The following is a 25,110-nucleotide window of genomic DNA, read 5'->3' as shown; positions in this document are numbered from 1 at the left end:
CCCTAGATGCGTAGTTGCTAGAAAGAGACGTTTCACGTACTTTTGACACTGGAAGCTCTAGGATAGACTTGTTCGCCATCGCTGACTTTTGCAAGAAATGGAACGAGTTGTCGTGCGCCGTCCAGAACACCCCGATTAGTGGTGGTTCCGCGACTGTAGGCAGGCAGACAGGATAGGAAGAACCATGGTGGGCGCTCAAGGCAGGTTATGTCAGCGTGAGCGATAACGGACGAGGAAGGGGGGCCTGCGGGTGGGCCTGCCATATTTAGTGTAGTATTCGTTAACTACCCACCTAAGCTACCTACCTAGGTAGGTATGGTCGGTACCTACATCGTAGAGAGCGGAGCATCCATATCCGCCGCCGCCCCCTATTTCCACACCACACTAAAATTGTGGCTCGGCCTCGTCGGCTCACCACATCATCCCGTTGAATTACAGACGTTGCGTGCTGCTAGAACTCGCAAAAAGGCACTTGAGGGACTGGCCGGGATCATTACCCGGTTTGAGTTGAATGAAGAGGCACAGGCGTCGGCCATTCACACCATTGAACCATTTCTCCACCGTTACGGATCATCTCTCGCGCAAGTGCCCGTTGATCCTTTTCAATACGAAACCCGGAACTGTAAAGTGTCGCCAACTGAGGCAGTATTTGTACTCCGTCACTGGCAACAGCAACGCATCTAATCCAGCCAGCGATCCCCCTCTCCCATTACGCGGTTTGATTTTTGCGATACATTGCTGCCACACATTGTGGAGATGTGTTTGTTTCGTGACAATCAACACACCACCACTGCTCCCATCGTCGTCAATCCCTGGCATCTCTGCCGGTCCGTGACGGGGACGCGGGAGAAAGGCGACCGCGCAACACGGAGGGCGTGCCCCGTTCCGACCAAATGCAGACAACGGCGAAACGATATGGTTCCCGGCCTGGCGCTGCGGTAATGGGCGGGCGGAGGCTGCCGGCTATGTTCCCCCAAAGACGTCGCTACGATTGCCGACTCGCTTGTTTTCCGATGCCTGGCCAAATCGAGCCTGCCGCGAACAGTTGCCCCTAACCGTAAAGTTGCATTCGCGGCTTGCATCATGCAACGGACAATGTCAGCAATGCGCACTGCGCTGCCCATCATGGACCCAACAGTAATTACACATGGAATAAAAACCTCACTCGACCAAGGAACCAGTCACTCGGTAATGTGCATTGCCAAACCATCTATCTACCTTGTAGGTTTCTGAACAAGAACGGAGCCTGTTCTGAACATAGTATGGCGATGAGGGCGACTTGGACTTGCGTCCCTATAGTACAGTACAAGTTTACTTCTGTCAGTGGTTTCAAATAACGTCTTTCAACGCCAGTTCTTGCACCCGCCGCACCTCGGCAATTGCTCAAAGTCTTGTCTTGTCTGACCCAGACACCAATTATCTTTCACACAACAGGATCCCAGTTACCCTGAGCCCCTTTGACAATGCCTTCGACCTCCGACGTCACCCAGCCGCCATAGAAATCGCCGGGCTGCGGCTGGACAGCCTCGCCATCAACAAAGCAGTTCCACGGACCAGCATAGAACGAAAAATAACCCGCGATCGCTTCAAAGTCCGCCGTGGGAGACTCGTAGGACCAGATGCGGTTTGACACATCAACTGACTCCCCGGTAGATGACGACCCTGGGGCCGTAGTGGAGTAGTATGTTGCGACACCTTTCCACTCGCAATACGTGCTCCGACGCGTCGGGGTCAGCGGGATTTTGATTGAATCCGGTGGTAGGTAATATGCTGTTGATGGTGTTAGACAAAAAGCACCTCGCGACCCTTCTACCTGTCCAAAACATGGTTGGGGTGACGAACTAGGCGGATGATGCGTTTCCAGCACCCTATAGGCATTTTGAGTATCTGCAATCACTTGGTCGTTCCATACAATTTGCAAATGGCGCGAGATTTTCTCCAACAAGGGCGGCCGGGGAAAGGTTTGCACATTCATCTTCGCTCGCGGTGACATTGTCGAGATTTGTAAGCCTTTTGTTCCTCACCAGGTTCAGTCGAAAATTGTGTGTTGAAAGTCAGAATGCCGGGAAACCCAACAACACAACATCGGTCTGTCATATAGCAGTCTCGTTAACCAACAGTAATTGGTTGGCCGCAGTGTTTACCGTCATGAGCGAGTTGCCTGAACGCATCATTGACTTCGGCACATGAAAGGCCCAAGCGGAGATCTATTGGCTCGGCAGCTTTCTGGGCAACAGCCATGTGGCTGGAATAGCATCTACACAGACTGTGGCACTAAATTACATTATCTTGTGGCGGTGCTCCAGTCTGGCTCCACAGCAAATGGGTGGTCCCCTTCTGACGACTGAACCGTCACCTGAGAGCCTAGTGACTGTCTCCTCCAGACATCGCCATACTGCCTTAACCGTCGCACCTTCCTAACCGCTGCGATTATCTCGATAAACTAATACTACTCACCAATACCCGAGACGCATCCATCGTCTTGTGACACTTATCGCCGAATACTTCGCCCACCCAGAAACCAAGTCCCAAGAAGTATTCAATCAGTCACCCACCATGTCTAATCGAGCCCTTGCCCGAGACATGCAAGTTGAGTTTCAGGCTAGGGTATGTCGAACGAGTTCGTCACTGTCATGTGGAAGTCATTTGTGCGCGCGCGCGCCTCCGACCCTACTCCGGCCGGCTCGTCGTCAATGATTAGACGCTGATACGCATCAAGTTCCAAGCCAAGCAGGCCCGACGCGAAGCACAAAAGGCTGCCAAACAGGACCCAATACTGAAGAAGCAGATTCAGGACGTGAGTAATCAAACGTTGGATCAACAGCACGGTCGGCGTGTAGCCTAGTCGGACACTGATGGCGGATTCATTCAGCTGCTCAAAAAGGGCGAAACAGCAAAGGCATACCAGAAGGCCAAGATGCTCCTTTCCAAGCAGGCTTTGGCTCAGCAGATGGACCAGATGGCGGATATGGCCGAGCTCTCTGCCGCCCAGATCCAAGCCAATAACTCAATGAATCGCATGACGCACATGATGGGCCAGTCATCCCGTACCATGTCGATGGCGCAGAAGAATATGAACCCCGAAAAGGTACGTCGTGGGGTTTCAATCGATGGAGTTATTTTCTTTCTGTCTCTGCTCGTCTTGCTAACCTTTCATTCACCCACCCCCCACAGACCCTCGTCACCCTTGAGCAATTTAAGCAACAGAACGAAGAGTACGCCGTGTCCAACGGAATTTACCAAGACGCCATTTCGCAATCTACAAGTGCGCAAGTCTCCGAGGACGCCGTCCACGAGCTCCTGGGCAAGTTGGCCGACGATGCTGGTGTGCAGCTCAATGCGGAGCTCAACAGCGCGACGCCAGCCAAGGAGGAGCTCGTCTCCAACGAACCCACTGCCGAGGAGGAAGACGCCTTGCAGCAGAGACTACGTGCTTTGAGGGCGTAAGATAGGGAGAGGGAATGTCGGGTTTGAGGAAGCTGGAAGGACATCACTCTTTTTGACGTTGGGGATCAGGCGTTTTCTGGTCGTAGGCATATCAACGACGTGCATTTCTTTTGGCAGACGAGGTTATGAACGAGAACTAATGGCATTCAATTTGACGACAGGATGGATCTCTAGGCGTTTCTAAGGGAGCGTTACTGGCGTCTAACCAACAACTACTACTCATCATTGATTTCGCCTATGTTCAATGTTCCGATCGATTGTCTACATGTACAGACTGGCAACTGCCGTGATGTCCCGTTTGATCATCTCCTGTGCCGTCTGCATCTTCTGGTATAGCTCCGGATCTCCGATGATGCGGGCAGCATTCTTCACTTCGCGGCACGTCTCATCAAGACGCGTTATGGTTCGCACAATGGTGCCCTCCAGGACATCGGTCAGATCGGTGATGTTCTTGAAGCTCATGCCTCTTGCCCACTCGTATACAACTTCCATCAAGCCAAATCTGGGTCGGGAGATGAAATCGTTGGAATCGTCGGCAGACTGAATGACCTGATGGAGCGTCTGGACTTCGTTAACCTTCTCGCTAATGGCAATAATAGTGTCCTTGCCTCGCTCAAGGTTGCCCGTCAAGTTCGGCTGAGTATCTGTCTTTTCCTGAAACACAAAGGCCGACAGAAGGGCCGCAATTTCGGCCGGCTCATAGTCTGCGAGCACATTGTCCAGGATGAGTTCCGTCAATACGAGCTCGTCGCCCGAATGAATCTCACAGGCCACCTTGCCCTTGAGTTGAATTCTTGCACTCTCATCAATAAATTGCAGTTGCTTGAGCACCTGGATGCGTTGCTCATAGTCTGGCAAGAGTTGGAGATTCTGGTCCGAAAGAGAGTGTCGCAGTTGGGAGATATGTTCCTTGATGAGCCACTGGTCGTGGCACATGGCAAACTATAGCCGGTCAGTCAGCAACGATCCCCCGCCACCCAATAGCAAACGAGTATCCACTTACATGCTTCAAGAACTGAGGGCATGAGAGAGCTGGCGAAGACGATGCGGTGACCTCTGCCTCTTTTCGCTTCTTCATCATCTCCTGGAATTGAAGATTCTTGATCTTGGACAGATCCATTTCGTCCCAGAGGTCATCCCAAGACCGGCAGATCGAGTAGAGCCTGTCCTTTGCCTTGATATACTTTTCGCCGCTCTGAAAGATCTCTGGCACGATACCCTTGGTAACGTACCTTGTAAGACATTCAACATCACTCAGAGGAACATGCAGAGTCTTGATGCGCATATGCTTCTTTGCCTGCGGCAGTGGCGTAAGATACTTGCGGAAGGCCGGAATGAACGGCAACAGGTCCGTTGAGTCGCGAGTCTCTCTCATCAGCCTGATTTCGCAGACATGTAGTGTTGGACTACCCTGGGGACCCTTGTTGCTCGCGCCGTCAGACAGCAAAATACCAGGCGTACGGATGCCGTCCCTGCTGTACACGATCAAGCGCGCCTGGCTGAACATTTTGCGGCCGATCGGAATGCCGATGAGAGACTTGTAGACGTCGCCTGTGAGTTGTTTATAGTCCTCTGACGCTTGGTGGCATTCATCCATGGAGACATCGCATATGCCACAAGAGTCTCGTTTGATCTTGGCTAAATCGGCCTCCGAAATTTTGACTGCCTTTTCATGTTCAGGGAGCAGCTGCTGCGTGGCGTGTTCTGAAAAGCTGCGCTTAATCATCTCTTCAATCTTGAGGGCTTCCACCCGAAGCAGGTTGAGAATCATGTTGTAGGTGAGTCGGAACTGAGACCTCAGCTTCGACGGCTCTCCCAAGATCATTTTTTGAAGGTCGGCAACAGGAGGAGCCTCGTCTCCGCCGGGCGGCACAATGATAACCGAGCCCACAGTATCCAGGCCACGACGACCGGCTCGGCCGGCCATCTGTGTATACTCGCCTGGGAGCAGGTTTCTGAAGGAGTGCCCGTCATGCTTGCGGTATCCGGAGAAAACGACTGTTCGAGTCGGCAGGTTAAGACCCATGGCAAATGTCTCTGTAGCGAAGAGCACCTTTACAAGAGTCTGGGCGAACAGAATCTCGACAATTTCCTTGACGATGGGCAGCAGACCTCCGTGGTGGACCGCGATGCCTCTGGACAAGAGCTCCCTCAATCTGATAATCTGAGGCAGGGTCCGGTCCTCTGGCTTGAGTCTGGCGATAGACTTCTCGATCGTCATGTGAATGGCGCTCTTCTCGTTGGCTGTGCAGAAGTCTTGGTTGCTGAGCGCATCAGCATTCTCTTCGCATCGCTTCTTGGAGAAGACGAAGATGCACGAGGGAAGCAGATTGTCCTTCTTGAGAAACTGCACAAGGTGAACCCAAAGATTCTTGTCTTGAGCAGCGGAGGTAAATCCGCCCTGCCGACCAATCCTACCCATGTGTCCGGGGTTATGACTGGCACGAGGCGCTCCACCACGGCCTCTCTGTTGGGAACCACCGCCACGTTGGCCTCCGCGCTGTCCACCACGCTGTATCCCTCCCCTCGGTGCCCCTCTTTGGCCACCTCCACCACGAGGCGCATTGCTCGACTCCGGAATCTTCATTTTGTCTTTGCCCTGAATGGCTTGATTGGCCTCCTTCCAGCCCTTCTCAATGAATTTCTTGTCCGAGTCAACAATCTTGTGAATGTTCTTCCCAGCCCACAAGTAATGCTCCAGAGGAATAGGCCGCTTGGGTGTGGAGATGACATAAATGTCTTTCTGTTTGGTCCGCCCGACCCATGAGGCAAACTCATAAGTGTTGGGGACAGTCGCAGACAACAGGATAAGGGTAACATGTTCTGGAAGCATGATGATGACCTCTTCCCAGACGACACCGCGCTCAAAATCATTGACGTAGTGTACCTCGTCGAAGATGACAAACTCTACGTCTCGGATCAGATCGGCTCCTCGGTACAGCATGCTTCGCAGAATCTCTGTTGTCATGATCAGGCAACTAGCCTCCGGGTTGATCTGAACGTCGCCCGTCAGAATACCAACTTCGTCGAATGTCTGGCGGAAGTCTCGGAACTTCTGATTGCTCAAGGCCTTGATGGGTGACGTGTAGATGGCCTTGGTCATGTGCTTGGAGGCAAGGGCAATGGCATACTCGGCGACGACAGTTTTGCCGGCTGATGTATGCGCAGCAACGAATACAGAATCGCCACTTTCGAGATGGTAAATAGCCTCCTTTTGGAACGTGTCGAGTTCGAAGGGCCAGTCTCTTGCCATGTCGGGTACCAACTCTCTGAAGTTTGTGATGTCTCGGTTGATGTCCACCATGTGGGCCCATTCCCGGCCAGCCTTCCTGGCACTGGATGCCGCCAAAGCTCCGTGTGGCTCGAGAGCCGGAAACTCGACCGGCAAGATAGCATCAATGTCCTCGCCGTCCTCTTCGTTTTCAGAACCGGCTTCGGCCCCGGTCTCCTTCTCTCCGTTGGTCTGCGCCTCCGCCTCTGCTTCTTCAGCACCGGGCGCCTGCTCGGGTTCCCGGTCCAGCTCCTGCTCGACGGCCCTAGCCTCATCGTCGTCGGTCTTCTTTTTGTTCACATCTATGCCGCGGCTGAGGCCAGGTGCAACCTCGAGAAGGCCGCCCTCGTCACCGAGCTTGATGACTCGTTCGAGCTTGCTGGACGAGGCAGCGACAGACTCTCCGCCGCCAGCCCGGTGGACCTGGTCCTCGAGTGCCGCTGTCGCTTCGATGCCATCAAGGCCGCCAGGTGCGAAAGGGAAGAACCCGGCAGCTCCACGGACGAAGTCAGCTCTACTAGCAGGCTTGCGCAGAAAGGAGGTGGAGTTCTTGGCGGTAGCACTGTTGGCCGGCACGGTGACGTTCTTGTAGCCGGTCACTCTGCCTTCAAGGCCATGTCGCTCAAACCGTGTCACAGTTCGAGTTTGAGGAGCAGAAATCCTGAAAAGCTCCGTGTAGTCTACGGGGCAGTCCCAGCGCCTGAGGGTGGAGAAGGTTATTACCATACCTCATGATCATATGAACAGAGTTTGATTGGGCAGGAGAGATAGCTTACTGTTGCAGTCGACTGAGCCACTCGGACGAGAATTGAGTAGAGGGCGTCAGGAAATCAGCCTCCAAATGAGCCTTGACGTAGGATGCATCCTGCTTGACGCGTTTGCGAGGTCGTTGCTGGAACAAGATATCATCGATATCAGGGCTGAGACGATTATCCAGATGAAGACCTCGAATGGCAGCAGCCAAGTCGGACGCCATCTTGACGATGGCGGGTTGTAGACGTTCGCTCTGTGAACGAGTTGTGGGTGTTAAGAGGCAGACGTTGGTTCGAGATAAGGTGAGATGAGATTAACGACAACTTCAGTGGAATAAAATCGGGAGGGTGCGACTCAAGGGAAGTCCACTTGGTGAGAGGCACGCAAAGGTAACTAAGGTAGGTAGGTAGGTAGGTAGGTAGGGAAGGTACGGTAAGGCGGGACTGATGACGGTATGCGGGGACAAACGACCGTCTTAGGTAAGACATTGTTGCGAACGGCTCGACCTGATTGTGCGAACAATGCGTAACTGAAGGGCCTTTTCATCACTGTCACAATAGCTCAAGCCGTATTTGTATGACTAGCAGTCGCTGGTCTGGAAGTCAACAGTAACGAAGCTTGACGTAGTTTGAGTATCAATACAGGAGCAAACTTGATGCAAGACTGCCTGAAGGTCTCCGGCACGCCTCTGCTATGGCCACCGAATGCGCTTGTGCTACCTGCCTTCCCAATTGACAACAGTGTGGCGGTCCCGCAGTCAATGCTGTCCCAAGAGAGAACCCAATCGGCGTCCTGCCCTTGGCAACTCCGAAAACACATTGATCAATGAGTCGCTAAGTGAGCTCAGCTTGTACCTACGCAGCAGAAATCACTTGAAAAAATGATTCTGATCTTTGTCATAAATCTTCACGTCTAGTCGTATCCCCATGGTATGAGATGTGTATATGACAACTGAGCAACATACAAGTACAAGCTTCTCCCTAAGTCTATCGAGCCCAATAGCCCATTATGAATCGGCTTTATCGGGGAGCTTCACAGGGATGAGCCTGCCCACGCCTCTTCTTCTCTCCCATCACGCAAAACTAACTTCCTTACAGACGCAGCATCTTGGCAACGTAATTCTCAATGATCTGCTCGGTGGGGAAGCTCATCTCCTCAAGTCCCTGGGCGTACGGGGTAGGAACGTCGGCGCCTGTGACTCTCTGCGCAGGTGCGTCAAGGTAGTCGAAGGCGTACTCCATCGTCAGGGCCAGAATCTCGGAGCCGACACCGTAGGCGGGGAAGCCAGATTCAACGGACAGGAGGCGGTGGGTCTTCTTAACAGACTTGACAATCGCTTCCACATCCAAAGGCTTCACGGAGCGCAGGTTGATAACCTCGACGTCAACGCCGTAATTCTTCTTCAGGTTCTCCGCAGCAATCAAGGCCTGGCCGACGCAACGGGACAGGGTGACAATGGTCAAGTCCTTGCCGGTGCGTTCAACCTTGGCCTTGCCGAAAGGCAGGACGAAGTCGTCCTTCTGGGCAGCCTCCGACATGGCGAAGGACTGGCCGTACATGAGCTCGTTCTCGAGCACGACGACGGGGTTGGGATCGCGGATGGCAGCCTTCAGGAGACCCTTGGCATCCTCAGCGCTCCAGGGAGCAACGACCTTGAGACCAGGGATGCTGCCGTACCACGCTGAGTAGTCCTGGGAGTGCTGAGCACCAACACCAGCGGCGAAACCGTTGGGGCCGCGGAAGGTGATGTTGCAAGGCTGGATACCGCCGGACATGTAGAGCGTCTTGGCAGCCGAGTTGACAATCTGGTCGATGGCTTGCATGGCGAAGTTAAAGGTCATGAACTCGCACTACGGAGAGACGCATGTTAGAGTGGTGGCTCTCGAACAAGTCTTGCTACAACCAAAGCGGCGACAGGGTAATTGAAGCATGATGATACAGGAGGCAGGAGGCCAGTCCGGGGTTTTGCCAGCGCACTGGAGGCATTGTGACTTACCACAGGGTGCAGTCCGCTCAGGGCGGCGCCGACGGCAAGACCGCAGAAGCCACTCTCAGTGATGGGTGTGTCAATGACACGCTTGTCGCCGAAGCGGTCCAGCAGACCCTTTGTGACCTTGTACGCGCCATTGTACTGAGCGACCTCCTCGCCCAGAACAAAGACCTTGTCGTTGGCCTCGAGCTCCTCGGCAAGGGCTTCGTTAAGAGCCTCGCGGACAGTGTAGTCCTTGGTGCCCTTGGCGTCGGCGTACGTCCTTGACTGAATAGAAAAGGCAGCGGGTCGGGTAACGAACTGAGAGATGGGGGAGGAGCGGAGTGCGGTAGCTCTGGAGGACGCCGCCAGGCGAGCTGCGGGACGGAGGAATCGGGACATCGCGAATTGAGTTTTCGGGGTTGGTTATGGAACAAAGTCGCTGAGGTCGCAACGCGAGAGAAGCGTGATGATCCCACGGGGGGTTAAGGGGAATTGAAGAAGAAGATGGAGGCAGACGGACAATTAACGACCTCGGGGTGGGGTTGACGATGGCCAACGACGAAAGTTGAGCGTCGGAGGGAGAGGGATGAGAAAGTCGACCGGGAGCTGTCGAGGGATTTCGCAGCTTTTTTTTTTGCTTAGCTCTATGGGCGTTGAGTCCGTTGAATTACGGCGAGCTGCCAAACAACAGCGTTGGGGAGGCCCTGGGACATGGGCTAGTCTCGTTGTGGACTAGTGCGGATTTTGAACATTAGATAATCGACCGCGCTCTTTTTCAAACCAATCACGCTGCATTTTGGGGAGCATCCCGCCCAAAGATGCGCCAATTCCAGGTCCGATCTAATCCCGACAAGCTCCGTCGGGCCCCGTTGCTGCCCTTAGTCTGTTCTTATCGGCCTTCACCAGTGTCGCAGTATCAGCGTCGGGCTTAAGCTCCCTCCCTACCTTTGAGGTGATAATACCCGTCCAGAGGCAGCAAACATCTTGTAATTCCTTTTGGGGGTTGGCACCCACCGCCACCCGTTTCCATCCGAGCAGGGGGCCCACTTTCCGCAAAGGTGGCCTAGGCTTGCCCGCCATCCTCAATGTTTCTTTTCGTGGCTCTTATCTAAGATGCTGAATGTGTGGCTGGGCTCGTTTCGACCATTTAGGTACAACCACTTGAGGAAGAGGTCTGTCATGCTTGACATTTCAGAGCGTACACCGAGCCTGGTAAGCAAACTGTCAAGACCCAGATCGTATCAGGCTTCGATGACAGCAAGCAAGCAAAGATTTAGGCTGCTGATTCCAGTTCAGCTGATAAATCAGCAAAACAAAGAATATGCAGAGCACCCAGTCGATGTAGTCAACGGAGCGGCACGGGGTTTTTTATGACCCCCTCGTGGACACAAGGCTTCGTATATACATAACTGTGGAAAGCAATACACTTGGCGGCCAAGCTTCGAAGCGACGCATCTCTCAATGTCTTCTTCTTCTTCCATTTTTAACGGCTAACTTTTGAATCATAGGTTACCATAGCCGCTCATCCAAGCCGTCTATGGCAATTGTCGCCTAATTACAATTATGGTACTGATATGATACTCATACAACAAGTAATAAAGTCATGGCTTCTTCTCATACTTGGTGCCTTGGCCATTGTCTCTGGTTCCTCGAGCACTTCATACGCACAGCTAGGACCATGCCAACTAGTTGGTGGGCTTCTTTCCAACCATCAAGTACATAGGAGTGAATAGGTGCTCCTTGCCACCAGCAACAAGGCAATCACCAGCCCATGCCAAGCTGTTGGCCGTCTTCTTAGTACCAGCAGGGGCGAGCTTAATGGCCTCAAGCGCGCCGATCATGTTGTGCATGATGTAGCGGCCCACTTTGGTCATGCGCACAATGGTAAAAATATCGAAGACGGACTGGATGTACTTGAGGTCGCCTGACAAGGGCCAGTACCACGGCATGGGATCGGGCCTGTCGGCAAGATCCTCGTGGTGCAGCATCTCAAAGCCAGCAGCCTTCATGGCAGCAAGACCCTCCGAGACCTTGCACATGTTGGAAATACCGTCACCCTGCTCAATACCCAGGCGAATCTCGCGGTGGGCCAGGTTATCGTTGTCGTACTTGTCCGTCATCAACCACTCGTAGACACCAAAGACACCGCCAGGCTTCAGAACGCGGAAGATCTCACTGTAGATACCCTCCAAGTTGGGCGCGTGCACAGTGGCCTCGATGGCGTAGACAGCGTCGAAAGAGTTGTCGGGAAAAGACATTTGCTACGAGGTGCATGTTAGAGATGTGAACACTGCCCAGGCGGTCCCGACCTTTACATACCATGAAGTCACCCTTCACAAACTCAAGCTGCTTCGACAAACCCTCCTTCGCGGCATAGTGGGTGGCTCGGTCGATCTGGTAGTCGTTGTTGTTAAGACCGGTAACATGGCAGCCAGTGAACTTCGCGATTTCGCGCGCAGGACCACCGACACCACATCCGACGTCAAGAACCTTCATGCCCTCCGTGATGCCGATTTGATGGGCGAGGTAGTGCTCATGCCGGGCAATAGCCTGGTAGAATGGCTCGCCGTGGGAAAAGCGGCAGAAGTGGAAGGACTGGCCCCAGCCATACTCGTACAAGTCGGTGGCGAGGTTGTAGTAGCTACGGGGCAAATGTTAGCCAAATGCCGCCAGCATAACGGGAACGAATAGGCCGCGCGTACTGTCTGGTCAAGGTCGCGTATTCGGCAGTTCGGGCCTAGGTCAAGCTCAAGTAAGCTTCTGGCGCACAAGTAGAAACTAAGTACAGAGCCGGGCAAAGCAACTCACTGCGCGCTCCTCGGCAGTCTCGTCCTTAGCGGCCTTGTTGTCCCAGTGCTTGAAGTACTCGTCGACAGCGGCCTGCTTCGCATCGTGGCCCTTGCTGAACATGGCGGAGAGACCACCAGTGGCCTTGGCACTGTTACCGTGCAGGGCCTTGTTGAACTGTGCATCGCGAGTGTGGTCCTCGCGCTCGAGGTTGGAAGCCGTTGAGGAAACCATTGTGACGTTGAGATTGCGGGAGCGGCGAGAAGAAGAGTGGCAGAAGAGAACCGAAGAGCAGCTTGAGAGAATGTAAAGGAAGGAGAAAGAGGGAAGCGCGGAAGGGAAGGGTGTGGGGGGGCAGCCAGATAATCAAGTAGGCAATCGAAACTCTTCGCAAGAGAGCGGGGGTTTTGACAGCCTTTTAATTGCAGCCAAAAATGTATCGGGCGGGAAAAGGGGGATGGCGAGAGTGTCTCGGTTTGGCCATTTCAAATTTCCAATGTAGCGCTATCTCCCTCTCTTTCAACACTAAGTCCCAGTCCCTGGATGGTCAGGTCGGGGAAAGGTCCACTAGAACAGCTACCATCAGAGCCACAACAATCCTACTCGTGCGTCGTACACTCCACGTCAGACCAAACACTAATACCTAATAAAAAAATTGGGAACGAAGGGAAATGCAAATGCCAAAAGCTGTCCAGCACTTGATGCAGGGATCCTAAATCGACCTGGGAACGGGCGATGGTCCCGCAGCAATTGGCCAATCGTGGGAATCGATGGAAGGAGGCATGCCTTCGTTGAGCAGGCGGTGAGCAGGATGTTAGTTACCGAAACGTGTGAACGCTGACAGGGGTAATCCAATCCGAATACGAATTCGAGACAGCCTCAGCAAGTCACGCAGAAGCTTATGTAAGTTACCTGTACAAGATCCATCCGTAGGCATCCTTGCTGTGTTGATTCGACCCGGCAGTGAACACGCATCCGTAGGTACTGTCCAATTGTCACCAAGGCAGGAACATTCCCAACTCGCCCAAGCACTTGAGCCGATTCTGCTCACTTTACTGGATCGTACTCTGTGTTCTGAAGAGGCAATGGCAGAGTAGCACTTGCGGCTATGAGCCTGCTCGTTTTGACCTGCGAGGAGTTCCGCTTAGCTTCCAACCCCCATGAAAGACCCCTACCACGAATAAATTGAAGAGGCTCAGCAACAGTCCCATACCGTCACCTAAAACTTGTGTCCAAAACACCACGAGCTTTGATACTTGGCATCATCGTGATTGGAGATGCTGTGAGTGATGTCGCCAAAACCTAATAGAAAAGAGGCTACTATCGAACTACAAGCCAAGCAAAAACTGGCATTTCGCACCGCCCAGCCATCTGAAAACTCGCTTCCGAGTGGGATATCAGGCCAACACCACAAGCATTTGATTGGGAGATTGTCTACTTGTGGCGCATGGTCACGTGAAGATAAGCAGCCATTTGCGCCACATACTCCACCTGGTCTGATTAGCCGCATCTCGAATCTCTGCTTGCCACACCAAAGAATCTCACGACAACTTCCATCGTCAACTCCCCAGCCACCGCCCTCTTTGAGACCTTTTCCGACTTTGAATCTCCGTAAGCTTTGCGGTCTTGAGGCGTCATGCCACCCCAAATCAAACAGGACCTGAACCGCTCAGGTTGGGAATCTACCGATTTCCCGTCCGTTTGCGAAAACTGCTTGCCCGAGAATCCTTACGTCAAGATGCTCAAGGAGGATTATGGCGCCGAGTGTAAATTGGTAACCGTTTCCCTGCGTTTCAATCGTCGTTATCTTGAAGACTGTCTGCTAACACCTTGCGACGCAGTGTACTAGACCGTTCACCGTCTTCAGCTGGAGCGCTGATCGAGCCCACGGTCGAAAGAAGCGAACGAACATCTGCCTGACATGCGCACGACTCAAAAACTGCTGTCAGGCCTGTATGTTAGATCTTTCATTTGGTCTGCCCATTGTCGTTCGCGATGCCGCCCTCAAGATGGTAGCCCCCGGGCCATCGTCCGACATCAATCGTGAATACTTTGCGCAAAACAACGAGCGCGCCATTGAGGAAGGTCGTGCAGGAGTCGAAGAGTACGAGAAGACGGACGAGAAAGCCAGAGAGCTGCTCCGAAGGCTAGCGGCAAGCAAGCCTTATTTTCGAAAGGGTCGACCTGTTGAGGGCCTGAACAACGATGCTCAATCAGGCTCAAGCTCAAGAGGTGGGGTCGGCGGTAACCCCGTTGTGGGTGCCGGTGTTGGTGGACCAGGTCCGATACGGACGAGAGATTCCAGGGCAGCAGCTGCTGTTGGTGCCAGGTCAGGCAGATCGAAGCAGGCATTTCCCAGCGCTGCCCAATTGCCCCCTGGGCCGCAGGACTGGATGCCACCCGCCGATAAAAACATTATGTCCCTCTTTGTCACCGGCGTCGAAGACGATTTGCCTGAGCACAAAATCCGCGAGTTTTTCAAAGCGCATGGCAAAATCAAGAGTTTGGTTTGTTCGCATATGTCCCACTGCGCATTTGTCAACTACGACACTAGGGAGGCGGCTGAGAAGGCCGCCGCGGCGTGCCAGGGTCGAGCCGTGATCGCAGGATGCCCTTTGCGTGTTCGCTGGGGTGTTCCTAAGGCGATCGGTACTATGGACAAGGAGCAGCGGTCTCAAATGCTTACGGATGCTCGGAGAGGGCAGGGAGGCGCGCGAGGCGGAGATGGAAGGGGTGGACGTAAGCAGGTCAGTGGTGATTCCGGCATCGGAGATGCTGCTCAACCGTCAGTTGCACCGGCGGTTGCGCTCCCTCCGGGTGCAGACGATGGTTTCAAGTACGCAAGTCTTCAAGGTGATTAGTCGTGACGGATAAGGGAAGCGAATTGCATTTCATACGGAGTTGAGGTGTCTGCTATACCGCCTGGGAAAGGGGCCCTGAAACTGGGATAGGATTAAGGCCAGGTCAACTGTAAGGGTATCATTCGATTTGTTGTACACGGTCACAAGCATCTCCGGCATGCTATACGGCCTCCAACCTTCCAACTCTTTTCGCCCGTCAACTGCAACCACATCCGCCCATAGTCGCCTTGCCGCTGCCGGCTATCTTGATAGAATCGTTGTCGCCCCGCTCGGTGTCCTCATGAATGCGCAACTCTTCGAGGTTTATTCGTTAGCAAGACAATTGGAAACATGTTCTTCATCTTGGTGCAACCCACTGTAGACACGCGACTCGTCCTGTTTACCCTGGACGACGTTTTCTCTGAGGATCTTAGCAATGTCTTCGGCTTTTTGGATAGCTTGACTGTAGGCGGAATCTGTCGTTGCGAGAGTGGCTTGGTCTCTAAAGCTTTGGCGAATCTGATGTTGTGCAGCTGCAAGAACTCGATCGTCGCCTGGAAATGATGCTATCGTCAGGATGAAGTTTCCGTTGTGCCACAGGGGCATGTCCCAAACCTTGGAAGGCGATTCTCGCGGCGCGCCAAAGGTGCCGATACGCAGACAAAGACATGGTGTGCAGACGGAAATGTTACGAGAGCATAAGTCGTTTTCGCAATAAGAATAGTTTGCTAGGAGATTCAGAGATGGCGGTATGGGAAATGGTTCAGTGGTTAGAAGCGATCGAGAGGGCTCGACTTGACGGGATTAGTCCGTCCGTGGCGTGGCTGCAGCTAAAGAAAAAAGTTCCTGTCACTGGTAAGTTCTAAACGCACACCCTCCCCCACCAATGGTGGCATTTTCCACGCCCGTCCGCAAAACAATTGTGCCCCACGTTAACGGATTTTTTCTTCTCTAAGTACTGTGCCTGGGCGACATCCCTCCATTGTCAACCCACGAAAGCCGCGGTCCCTATCTTGCCAAATAATTCGAACAATCTTCGATATGGCTTCTGCAACTATCGTCGCACACGCCCTTCCCCTCCTCCCTGAGGGGTGGTCCGCTGAGAAGGACTTCAAAGCCATCGGCCAGGTTGCTGCTGCAACCCAGCGCAGTTTGGAGCCCGTTGGCCCTCACTTCCTGGCCCACGCCCGTCGGGCCCGTCACAAGCGCACCTTCTCCGAGGATGACCGCATCCAGGCTCAAGAGGCTGCCAAGAAGGTCGAGAACGATGATGATGGCGAAATCAGCGAGCCTGAGGACGCCATGATGCTCCAGCGCGATGCCAAGGATTGGAAGGTAGGTGGCCGGCCCCAAATGCGTACAGTTGTGCACACGGATCACAGACTGATTGTTTTGTTGTGCATGTAGAACCAAGACCACTACCAGGTCCTTGGACTCACCAAGTACCGCTGGAAGGCTACGGAGGACCAGATCAAACGTGCCCACCGCAAGAAGGTCCTCAAGCACCACCCCGATAAGAAGGCTGCCGCTGGTATCGTCGACGACGACAATTTCTTCAAGTGCATTCAGAAAGCCACCGAGGTTCTGTTGGACCCCACCAAGCGCCAACAGTACGATTCGGTCGATGAGAAGGCCGACGTTGACCCTCCCACCAAGAAGCAGCTCGCCAAGGGTAACTTCTACAAGCTGTGGGGCAGTGTCTTCAAGGCTGAAGGCCGCTTCTCCAAGACTCAGCCTGTTCCGCCTTTTGGTGATGACAAGTCTACCAAGGAGGAAGTTGAGGAGTTCTACAACTTCTGGTACAACTTTGACAGCTGGCGGACGTTCGAATACCTGGATGAGGATGTCCCTGACGACAACGAGAACCGTGACCAGAAGCGCCACACGGAGCGCAAGAACGCTAACGCGCGTAAGAAGAAGAAGGCTGAGGACAACGCCCGTCTCCGCAAGCTGCTCGACGACTGCTCCGCCGGCGACGAGCGCATCAAGCGTTTCAGACAAGAGGCCAACGCGGCCAAGAACAAAAAGAGATTAGAAAAGGAGGCTGCCGAGAAGAAGGCCCTCGAGGAGGCTCAGGCCAAGAAAGAGGCTGATGAGAAGGCTGCCAAGGAGGCAGAGGAGAAGGCCAAGGCTGACAGAGAGACCTCCAAAAAGGCCAAGGAGGCGGCCAAGAACGCTGTCAAGAAGAACAAGCGTGTGCTCAAGGGCTCGGTAAAGGACGCCAATTACTTTGCTTCTGGCGAGCCTTCGGCCGCCACGATCGACGCAGTTCTCGGCGACGTCGAGCTCATTCAGAGCAAGATTGACCCTGATGAGATTGCGGCGCTGGCAGGCAAGCTGAATGGCCTGAAGGTGGCTGATGAGATCAAGGGTGTCTGGAGCGAGGAAGTCAAGAGGCTTGTCGGTGCGGGCAAGCTCAACGATGGAGACGCGAAGTCCTTGGTGCAGTAAAGTGGCTAGCATTTGGGCCGTACTGACAGAAAATATCAATTGGAGCATTACATGGCTATGCTATAAGTAGAGGGAACACAAGCGTACGACACGTCCGTAGACAATAGAACACATGAGCGGGATATAGCTTTCAATGCTGAAACATTTTTTAGTGACTTCCTCGCCCAACATAGACTGCTTATGGGGAGAGGCCTGATACCATGCTGTCGAGCAGGATATCTTACTTCAGCCGACAGATGCGAAGAAGCTCGTCTTGTGGTAGTTAAAGGCAAAGTAAGTCCGTCATACAACAACAGGGCCAAAAGACCAAAAGACAATTCTCCGTTCATACAAAGTCTTCAGAAACAATGTGCTCTGTGCTCTTGGCCTGGTGTTCTTAACATAAGTATACCACTGCGTTTCAATAACTGCGTCGTGCCTATGGCGTACTTCCGGATGATGTATGGCCCAAGGCAGATGTATGGATGTAGGTATGCGGCAGAATTCTCCTTGGAGCGAGACCTGGCCGCAGTGACTCTATGTTCTTTCAACCTACCGGGTACCCGCCTACCTAGGTAAGGTAGGTAAGTAGGTACGTAGGCAAAGATGGGACTCTGACGCAAAGAGACATGAATACCTAGGATTCAGGAAGGGGCGATCATGTTCACTCCATCGCTCCTTCCTCTGACTGTAGAGTCACTCATATCTCATTGTTTCAACTGCCAGCTAGGGAGGGGGGGTACTTCTGATGGCGAGCAATCAATCTCAGAAAGTCTAGTCACTGTCTGCCTGCTGCGTTCCTGCCTAGCAAACAAACACGTTGGGTTCCGACACGCCTTCACCTCAACATCATCACGACTTCTTTGAGGTGAACGTTCCGTCAATTCCTCTTCTCACATCAATGTTGCTTGAGTTCGAGACTTTGGCAAGCCACATCTTCTCGTCCTGCGACAACCAGCATTGTCGACATTATCGTCAACAACAACGACAACATCATCGTCATCGTCATCGTCATTATTTTGTCAGTCTTCCGACCTGCACAAAGGAGCTCCTCTCGCATGGTCGCCGCGACAGTCTCCGCTGTTTATTACCGCCATGTCAAGCATGGAAGGAAGCTGTAGCGGACCTCGCTGGACGGAGCATGAAACCAACCCGGCACCTGAGGTTATGGTTCACTCAGCCCCTGAGCCCGTTCATATCCCAATGAACGTTGGAAACAACAGCAGCAATAATGGCATCCCGGTTGAGCCAGATGGAGATATTGCCGTGCCGAACGATGCTGAACGGGCAGTCCGGCTCGACTCGGAGCGACGCTTGCGCTTATGGAACTGGAAAATAATCACTGGCACTTGCATCGGACTGATCATCCTCGCCATCACGATCCCAGTTGTCGTCACAGTCACTGCGACCAATCGAGGCCGTAACGGTGACAACGTCGAGACCACTGCCGCTCTGTCAGCCACGTCATTTCCTGGACCTTCTATCACATCCTCGTCCTATACAACGGACCCATCTCCCTCCTCGACACTGAATCCCGTAAGCAATTTACTTTGCCGTTGTCGACTGGCCATCGAATATTTGCTGGTCCGTGTCGATCTCAGTACCAAATTGCTAATCACCTGAGGATGCAGGCTCCTGAATGCGTCCGAACAAAATTTATCAAGTCCGTCACTTGGATCGGCATCGACCAGAGTATGGGCGGCTGGGACTTCAATCTACACCCGGCTAGAACTGCCGAGGAATGCTGCACCATATGTCACCAGTCAACCCACGATGGATGCAACGGATGGCTGTACATGCCCGAGAAATCCTTCACCCCCGAGTGTTCCATTATACATGGATTCAGCGGTCCGACGAAGAGCGACTCCTGCCCAAATGGCCGTCCCGGTATTGTTTTTGCAAAGACAGACGACAAGGACAGTTATGGAGGACCAGGCCCTTGTGCGGGCTTAGTGCGGGGATGAAGTTGTAGAAGAAGCCGGGACAGACGGCACGCAAGGCATCTGAGATATTGAATACTGGTCGACAAAGGAGCAATTACGGCAAACTATCGGCACGGGAAGTTGAACGCTCTCGAAATTACGGGGCAGGGGGCGGGCGAGCTTGTTTGCTATATTTGCAGGATACCCATAGAGAAGACACCATATGATCTCCTCCCCCGCGGCTTGATGGTGAATCAGGTAGCGTTTCCATACCATAAGACTTGTTTGTGATTGATGAGCACGTTGGGCGTGTATGATGTGAGGCACCCCCCTCTTATCATTTGATCAGCTCAAAGAACGTAACAAAAACAAGTGAGCCCCACGATGGAAAATGGAGAAACATGCTTGGTGGCTCTCAAAGATGGCCTCGAGTGAGACTTGTTCTTGGGACCAGGACCAGGGCTCTCTGCTCGGCGGTTCTCGGTCTATGGAACCTGAGTTACACTTTGTCATTCTTAAATCGCGTGCTGCGGTGAAAGAAAATCAGCAACGCGAGACGCACAATATCACCTAACTATTACCTAACTCCCGGTGATATCTCACAGTCGTTGTTATCATTGATGGTTGGAGGCGGTTAGATTGGGATCGTCCAGTTTGTTTGTTACTTTTAGACGTATACCAAAAAGAACTAGAGGTGAGGTTCCAGTGCTCAGATAACAGACGACACAAGTGGTATGTATCATTTCGAAGCAGCGACGTCCCTCACGAGACAGTAGCGACCAGGCGGGAGTTGAAGCTACTAGGTCATGAATACTATGCCACATAGCTTAGCCGTGCCTTTGGCTAGACAGACATATCAGAATAGCAACGTGTTGACCATTTGCTACTTGGTTGTCCCAGCTCCTGGGACGGGTCGTGGAAACCACATGGTATGAAAGGAGCTTGCCACCCCGTTCCAAATGAACGGATCATCATCATATTGCTGGCTTACTTGTAGGCGCGGTCTGCATGACACATGAGGTCACGGCGCTTTTACCCCATGGATTACGAATCGATGACCTGGGCATGTTTCCGCCAACATTATCTGTACTTACTGAAACACCAAGATGAGATTAACCTCTTGTGCCCAAGAGATGATCTTAGTCATGCCGGCAAACTTGAAGGGCAAGGAAGTTGGCGAACATGAGATCTTGGAATAGAACTTTTGAAGGACCGCCCCCAAGCCTCTGAATCACACAGTTCAGCTCATCCGAGACGATGTCTTGGCCCCGAAGCTGTAAAAAGCTTGCCGTGCGGTGTTCGAGATTCCGAATGAAACGTCACTGGGATGCAAATCAAAGCTTATGATATCGACGACTTCTAAACCACCGGTAGATGGGCCGCCGGGAGTGCACCTGTCATACAGCGGCGATGATAATGTAATGAGTAGAGGGCGTGCACTGCCGGTAGGGGATATCGATTGATCAGAGCAAAGCAAAACCCGCCTATACGACTGAACTCTGCTAAGTTGCCTCCCGAGAACCGACTCCAGAAAAGTTCCCGAAGACCGCTCGATACGTAAGTGCGCCGGCAAATCTCGAACGATTCTTGCGAGAATGCACCGCCGTTGGGTGCTCTGTCATCTTCTCGTGGGGCTTGGACCAGACACCTGCTCCTTGGCAGCTCTCATGTAGCCCGTGCTGCGGCTCAAAGCAAACAGACTCGGTCTGTGGCTCGACCGAACGGCTCGTCCCATGACCTCGAGTCTGTCATGTAAGCCACCTACCGAGAGGCTCTTTGACATGGACGTCAGCGCACCTAGGCCATGTTATGCGTATACGACTGATGCGATTGGACGCGTGTTCTCGAAGACTAGAAGAAGCACAGCCTTGATTATTAACTTGGGAGTTGGGATTAGTCCACCAGCACGTAGGAACGAGGTACTACCTTGTGCTTGTTAGACAACACCCTCGGTCCTGACTGAGACATAGACCGCCGCTCAGTTAGACCGCCAAACTCTGTTGACGCTATTGCGCGGACAACAACCTAAATATTCAATCGCTAAGGTCCGGACTGATCATACCCAGAAACACGATGGCAACGTTTGAGGATGCGAAAAGAACGAGAAAAGTCATTACGTCAAGGAAAAGAGCCGTGAGCCATGTATCACCCATCCATCTCACTCCGACCCAGAAACGGGCTATATAAAGTGCCCAATGATCCCAATGCTTGAAATACTGCATTCTATCCAAGGCACTCAACAGCCACACGCTCACACACACGATACCACTACTTACCAATCCATCAATCTCAGTCAACACGTTTTCTATTCCTAGCCCAAGCACTTACCGTTAAAATGAAGAGCTCATTTCTCGCCATCCTCGCCGCTGCCGCCGGCCTCGCTATTGCCGACAGTCTCGATGTGCCCGACTGCGCCAAGAGCTGCGTCAACGATGACATCCAGAAGAGTGGCTGCGCCCAGGACAAGATCAAGGACTGCTATTGCCAAAAGGCTAATGTCAACTCACTGGTCAATTGTGTCTCCGGGGCGTGCAAAGATCAAAACGACCTGATCAAAGCAGCTCAGGCGGCCCAGAAGGCTTGCCCTCAGCTCAACGGCGGCGTCTTTCCTGGCCAAGGAAATAATGGCAACGGCAATTAGATGTGTTATCAGAATGGCTTCCGCAAAAACGCGCAGTAACCAGCCAGCGACTTGAGTCCTGAGTGTTGAAGGGGGTTCGGCCATCTTGTCATTTCGGCTGTACCTCGTCTTTACTTTCAAGCAACTCGCGGGCATGCGAATGGATTCGGCCAACTTTCAGCATGGACTGGTTTGATCAGAGCGGACGAAAAAGGCCATGTTATCTTCGACATGGTAGCTGCAAATGTTGTGGAATTAGTCTAATTTACAGCGATTGGAAGCTCATTGCCTTCCTTAGCAATACTGTTTTAATTTTCTCCTTGACCCCAATAATGTTGGAGCAGCCGTTCGTGACGATCACTTGCTTCTAATGGTAAGTCATGAACCGAACGCCCATCGGCTTCGTGAAGTAGTCCACATTAGTCCACGTTAAGCATTGTTTCGTTGGCGTTGTTGGGCTTGTGCATGAGCGCGGCGAGTGTGCCCATGTTCGTCGGTTGGGTATCAGGCGATGTGTTCAATATCTGGTCTTATCAGGCCTTCTCAACAAAGGGGGATCCTACTAAAGAGATCATCATAGAGTTTTCCAACCCAACCCTCCGTCAGACCTCCTCTTGCCACAATGCCGAGGCCACCAGCTGCCCAAATGCCAGCCGCTGCCGCGGCCACACCGTGCAGTGCCCACCACGATCTCCTCCTGCGCTTCCGAACCTTCTTGTCGACCACACTGGCACCGCTGCCACTCCACCCCATGGCTGTTGGTGCCATACCCATCCACCTAGCTGCGCCCCAGACCATATGTCCGCATCCAACCGTCAGCAGACCAGTGTATGCGAGCCATGACACAAACGGTTGCCGAGCAAACCCGTGAGAGACGAACGCCAGGCCAATATTTGAGCTGTCTCCCTCAATCTGGAGGGGAAGTATGCGGTTTACGCCCACGTGGACAGCGAGGAGTGCTGCGAAGACGTAGCCAGAAATGGAGATGTAACTGACGGATGGCCAAATACGACCGGCCGAGTTCGTGCTGTTGGACATCAAGGACCGAGAGGTTTTGCCAGTCTGAGCGCGATACAGCGCGTACATGCCTGGTGTATTGCCGCCATATCGTTTGAGGTTTTGCGACCGGCGAACGAGACGGAGCGCGATGCCGGAGGCGACGTGTGCGACGATCGGTAGTGCCACGAGAAGCGGTTCTGTGAGCGTTGTTTGGTATATCTCCCGGGACAACAACAGATACGTTTCAGAAGCCGGAACGGAGCGAGCAATTAGGGGTATTATCGAAGTGTTGGCAACATGAAGTGACACAAACACAGGTATCAGGTACGAAGAAAACTTTTGGATGCGTGTAACTGGTAATTGAGCGCGGGTCAGTCAACAATTTGATGCGACGACGCTCGGCCTGCTGTGGGAACTTACGGTAAAAGACGGCACTATGACCGCTCCCACTTAACCCAGGGCGGGAAGAGGTGGATATGGGTGAGTCAATTTTGTTCTCGAGTGTATCCCAAGGTAAAGGAGGAAGGTCTTTCTCGGCGTCGGTGTCGGGTGTCTCGATGGGCGACGGATCTAGTTGCAGAAGCGATACGAGCGTCTCCTCCGACGGCTTCGAGTGGAGGGATCTAGACTCCATGAACGATGCTTGCCTTCAGTTCTGGACAAGACTGGCAATGGACAGGCTGCTCGTATGTCGACTGGATTGTTCGTTAGTTGCACCTTGGCAAAAAAAAAAAAGTTGTATGCAAGTCAATCACTTATGGTAGGTTGCCCTCAATTTGTCGACTGCGCAGCTGACCATTTCTCAACACGTCATAGGTTGGTTGCAGCAGCAGAAGCGGCAAGTACACTGTACCTGTATGAGGTCCGAGGCTGCGGGTGGGTGGACCCGGCTCCATCCGGGGAGCCGCACTAGCCCCGTCGAGTCGCTTTCGGTTCCGTCCGTTGTCCGCACGCTTGGGGTAGGGTCGGATCATCTAGCCAACCGTTGCTGCGGCTTAGGGTGCTAGCCAAACTGCCCAGTCAGGTTCCGACCTCAACGCTTGTTAAACATCATGCTATTTTACGAATACAAAGTCTCCTCCCCCACCTCCGCCTTTGCCTTTGCTGCTTACAACAACCAAACACAACAATAACTTTGAGCACAACACAATGCCACCTGTTAGTTCATATGCGCATGTTTTCGAACATCTTGTCTTGATACTGATTTAACTTCATTGCGCAGCGACACCAAACACTGCCCCCGGCACAGACCGCTGCTGCCCGCGAAGCTCTGCAATCTTTCTACTGCAGCCTCTGCTCCAAGGGCTACTCCCGTATGAACGACTATGAGGCCCACCTTAGCAGCTACGACCACAGCCACAAGCAGCGCCTGAAGGATATGAAAGCCATGGTCCGTGATCCAAACGCAGGCGCCCGAGCCCGGAAAGCTGAGGCCAAGGCCGACGGACTTGTCAGCATTAAGCTCGCTTCCAACGAACAGCCACAGCAGGCCGCCGCTGCGGGTGGTTTCAAAAAAGGTGGCTTCAAGAAATCAGGCTTTAAGTCGGCATTTGCCTCGGTCGACGCCCCTGCTATACCCGCGCCGGATGCGCCGAAATCAAAAATTGGCCAAGCACTGGAGGCAGACAGGCTTGCGAATGCACGTGAACGGGATGCTCATGCTGAAAGCGATACGGAAGATGAGGGCTACCAAGTCTATGACCCACGACATCCGACCGACTGAAGTCCCGACAGCAGACGTACAAGCCAGTCATCGAGCAACGTTAAGTGCTAGGAACGTGCCAGCCCGCGGGGCAACATGCTGCGCCAATCCGGCTTCAGAACACATGCGAGGAAAGATTTGGTTAAGAGTAACAAAGCTACAAGCGGTGAAGCGTTCCAAGTCGCACAGGTCTGGCGCGCCTCAGGTGAGGCGTCGTATTCTCATTTTGGCTCGGCCGCTCCAAGCAGTATGCAATCGGACACCTTGCACATACATACCCAACCTGCCGTGGCAAAGGCCTATCGAATCGATTTACGGCATGGCTCAAGGGCAGAGCTGATATCCGGTTTGGGCCTTGTCTTCCGCG

At 53.1% G+C, this 25,110-nt stretch overlaps 12 protein-coding genes across 12 annotated transcripts; 6 read left to right on the top strand and 6 right to left on the bottom strand.

Moving 5' to 3' along the window:
- Positions 1 to 1,423: 1,423 nt before the first annotated feature.
- Positions 1,424 to 1,826, bottom strand: CH63R_07679 (uncharacterized protein; the record flags this gene model as incomplete). Its single annotated transcript, XM_018302654.1, has 2 exons — positions 1,424 to 1,770; positions 1,814 to 1,826. 2 exons carry the CDS (start codon positions 1,824 to 1,826, stop codon positions 1,424 to 1,426), a joined length of 360 nt encoding a protein of 119 aa, XP_018157432.1.
- A 730-nt stretch (positions 1,827 to 2,556) lies between these two features.
- On the top strand, positions 2,557 to 3,447 carry CH63R_07678 (Snf7 family protein; the record flags this gene model as incomplete). The annotated part of the gene is made up of 4 exons (XM_018302653.1): positions 2,557 to 2,607; positions 2,702 to 2,797; positions 2,846 to 3,088; positions 3,175 to 3,447. The coding sequence occupies 4 exons, from the start codon at positions 2,557 to 2,559 to the stop codon at positions 3,445 to 3,447; spliced, it is 663 nt and encodes a 220-aa protein (XP_018157431.1).
- Positions 3,448 to 3,708: 261 nt separating this feature from the next.
- CH63R_07677 (DSHCT domain-containing protein) lies at positions 3,709 to 7,694 on the bottom strand (the record flags this gene model as incomplete). Its single annotated transcript, XM_018302652.1, has 3 exons — positions 3,709 to 4,389; positions 4,451 to 7,418; positions 7,495 to 7,694. The coding sequence occupies 3 exons, from the start codon at positions 7,692 to 7,694 to the stop codon at positions 3,709 to 3,711; spliced, it is 3,849 nt and encodes a 1,282-aa protein (XP_018157430.1).
- Positions 7,695 to 8,562: 868 nt separating this feature from the next.
- On the bottom strand, positions 8,563 to 9,842 carry CH63R_07676 (Transketolase; the record flags this gene model as incomplete). Its single annotated transcript, XM_018302651.1, has 2 exons — positions 8,563 to 9,321; positions 9,468 to 9,842. The coding sequence occupies 2 exons, from the start codon at positions 9,840 to 9,842 to the stop codon at positions 8,563 to 8,565; spliced, it is 1,134 nt and encodes a 377-aa protein (XP_018157429.1).
- Positions 9,843 to 11,128: 1,286 nt separating this feature from the next.
- Positions 11,129 to 12,464, bottom strand: CH63R_07675 (Sterol 24-C-methyltransferase; the record flags this gene model as incomplete). Its single annotated transcript, XM_018302650.1, has 4 exons — positions 11,129 to 11,704; positions 11,763 to 12,084; positions 12,146 to 12,180; positions 12,252 to 12,464. 4 exons carry the CDS (start codon positions 12,462 to 12,464, stop codon positions 11,129 to 11,131), a joined length of 1,146 nt encoding a protein of 381 aa, XP_018157428.1.
- Positions 12,465 to 13,866: 1,402 nt separating this feature from the next.
- Positions 13,867 to 15,091, top strand: CH63R_07674 (Pre-mRNA-splicing factor slt-11; the record flags this gene model as incomplete). The annotated part of the gene is made up of 2 exons (XM_018302649.1): positions 13,867 to 14,004; positions 14,072 to 15,091. The coding sequence occupies 2 exons, from the start codon at positions 13,867 to 13,869 to the stop codon at positions 15,089 to 15,091; spliced, it is 1,158 nt and encodes a 385-aa protein (XP_018157427.1).
- Positions 15,092 to 15,287: 196 nt separating this feature from the next.
- Positions 15,288 to 15,676, bottom strand: CH63R_07673 (mitochondrial protein fmp16; the record flags this gene model as incomplete). Its single annotated transcript, XM_018302648.1, has 2 exons — positions 15,288 to 15,385; positions 15,448 to 15,676. The coding sequence occupies 2 exons, from the start codon at positions 15,674 to 15,676 to the stop codon at positions 15,288 to 15,290; spliced, it is 327 nt and encodes a 108-aa protein (XP_018157426.1).
- Positions 15,677 to 16,111: 435 nt separating this feature from the next.
- CH63R_07672 (DnaJ domain-containing protein) lies at positions 16,112 to 17,521 on the top strand (the record flags this gene model as incomplete). The annotated part of the gene is made up of 2 exons (XM_018302647.1): positions 16,112 to 16,405; positions 16,478 to 17,521. The coding sequence occupies 2 exons, from the start codon at positions 16,112 to 16,114 to the stop codon at positions 17,519 to 17,521; spliced, it is 1,338 nt and encodes a 445-aa protein (XP_018157425.1).
- A 1,074-nt stretch (positions 17,522 to 18,595) lies between these two features.
- Positions 18,596 to 19,464, top strand: CH63R_07671 (uncharacterized protein; the record flags this gene model as incomplete). The annotated part of the gene is made up of 2 exons (XM_018302646.1): positions 18,596 to 19,036; positions 19,102 to 19,464. The coding sequence occupies 2 exons, from the start codon at positions 18,596 to 18,598 to the stop codon at positions 19,462 to 19,464; spliced, it is 804 nt and encodes a 267-aa protein (XP_018157424.1).
- Positions 19,465 to 21,757: 2,293 nt separating this feature from the next.
- On the top strand, positions 21,758 to 22,063 carry CH63R_07670 (CFEM domain-containing protein; the record flags this gene model as incomplete). The annotated part of the gene is made up of 1 exon (XM_018302645.1): positions 21,758 to 22,063. The coding sequence occupies one exon, from the start codon at positions 21,758 to 21,760 to the stop codon at positions 22,061 to 22,063; it is 306 nt and encodes a 101-aa protein (XP_018157423.1).
- Positions 22,064 to 22,585: 522 nt separating this feature from the next.
- Positions 22,586 to 23,675, bottom strand: CH63R_07669 (N2,N2-dimethylguanosine tRNA methyltransferase; the record flags this gene model as incomplete). The annotated part of the gene is made up of 2 exons (XM_018302644.1): positions 22,586 to 23,394; positions 23,462 to 23,675. The coding sequence occupies 2 exons, from the start codon at positions 23,673 to 23,675 to the stop codon at positions 22,586 to 22,588; spliced, it is 1,023 nt and encodes a 340-aa protein (XP_018157422.1).
- A 515-nt stretch (positions 23,676 to 24,190) lies between these two features.
- CH63R_07668 (C2H2 finger domain-containing protein) lies at positions 24,191 to 24,764 on the top strand (the record flags this gene model as incomplete). Its single annotated transcript, XM_018302643.1, has 2 exons — positions 24,191 to 24,199; positions 24,264 to 24,764. The coding sequence occupies 2 exons, from the start codon at positions 24,191 to 24,193 to the stop codon at positions 24,762 to 24,764; spliced, it is 510 nt and encodes a 169-aa protein (XP_018157421.1).
- Positions 24,765 to 25,110: the final 346 nt, after the last annotated feature.

Source organism: Colletotrichum higginsianum, chromosome 5 (assembly GCF_001672515.1).
Source record: "Colletotrichum higginsianum IMI 349063 chromosome 5, whole genome shotgun sequence".
Taxonomy (NCBI): Eukaryota; Fungi; Ascomycota; class Sordariomycetes; order Glomerellales; family Glomerellaceae; genus Colletotrichum; species Colletotrichum higginsianum.
The sequence above is the reverse complement of the archived record's forward strand: the minus strand, read 5'-3'. Positions and strand labels throughout refer to the sequence as shown.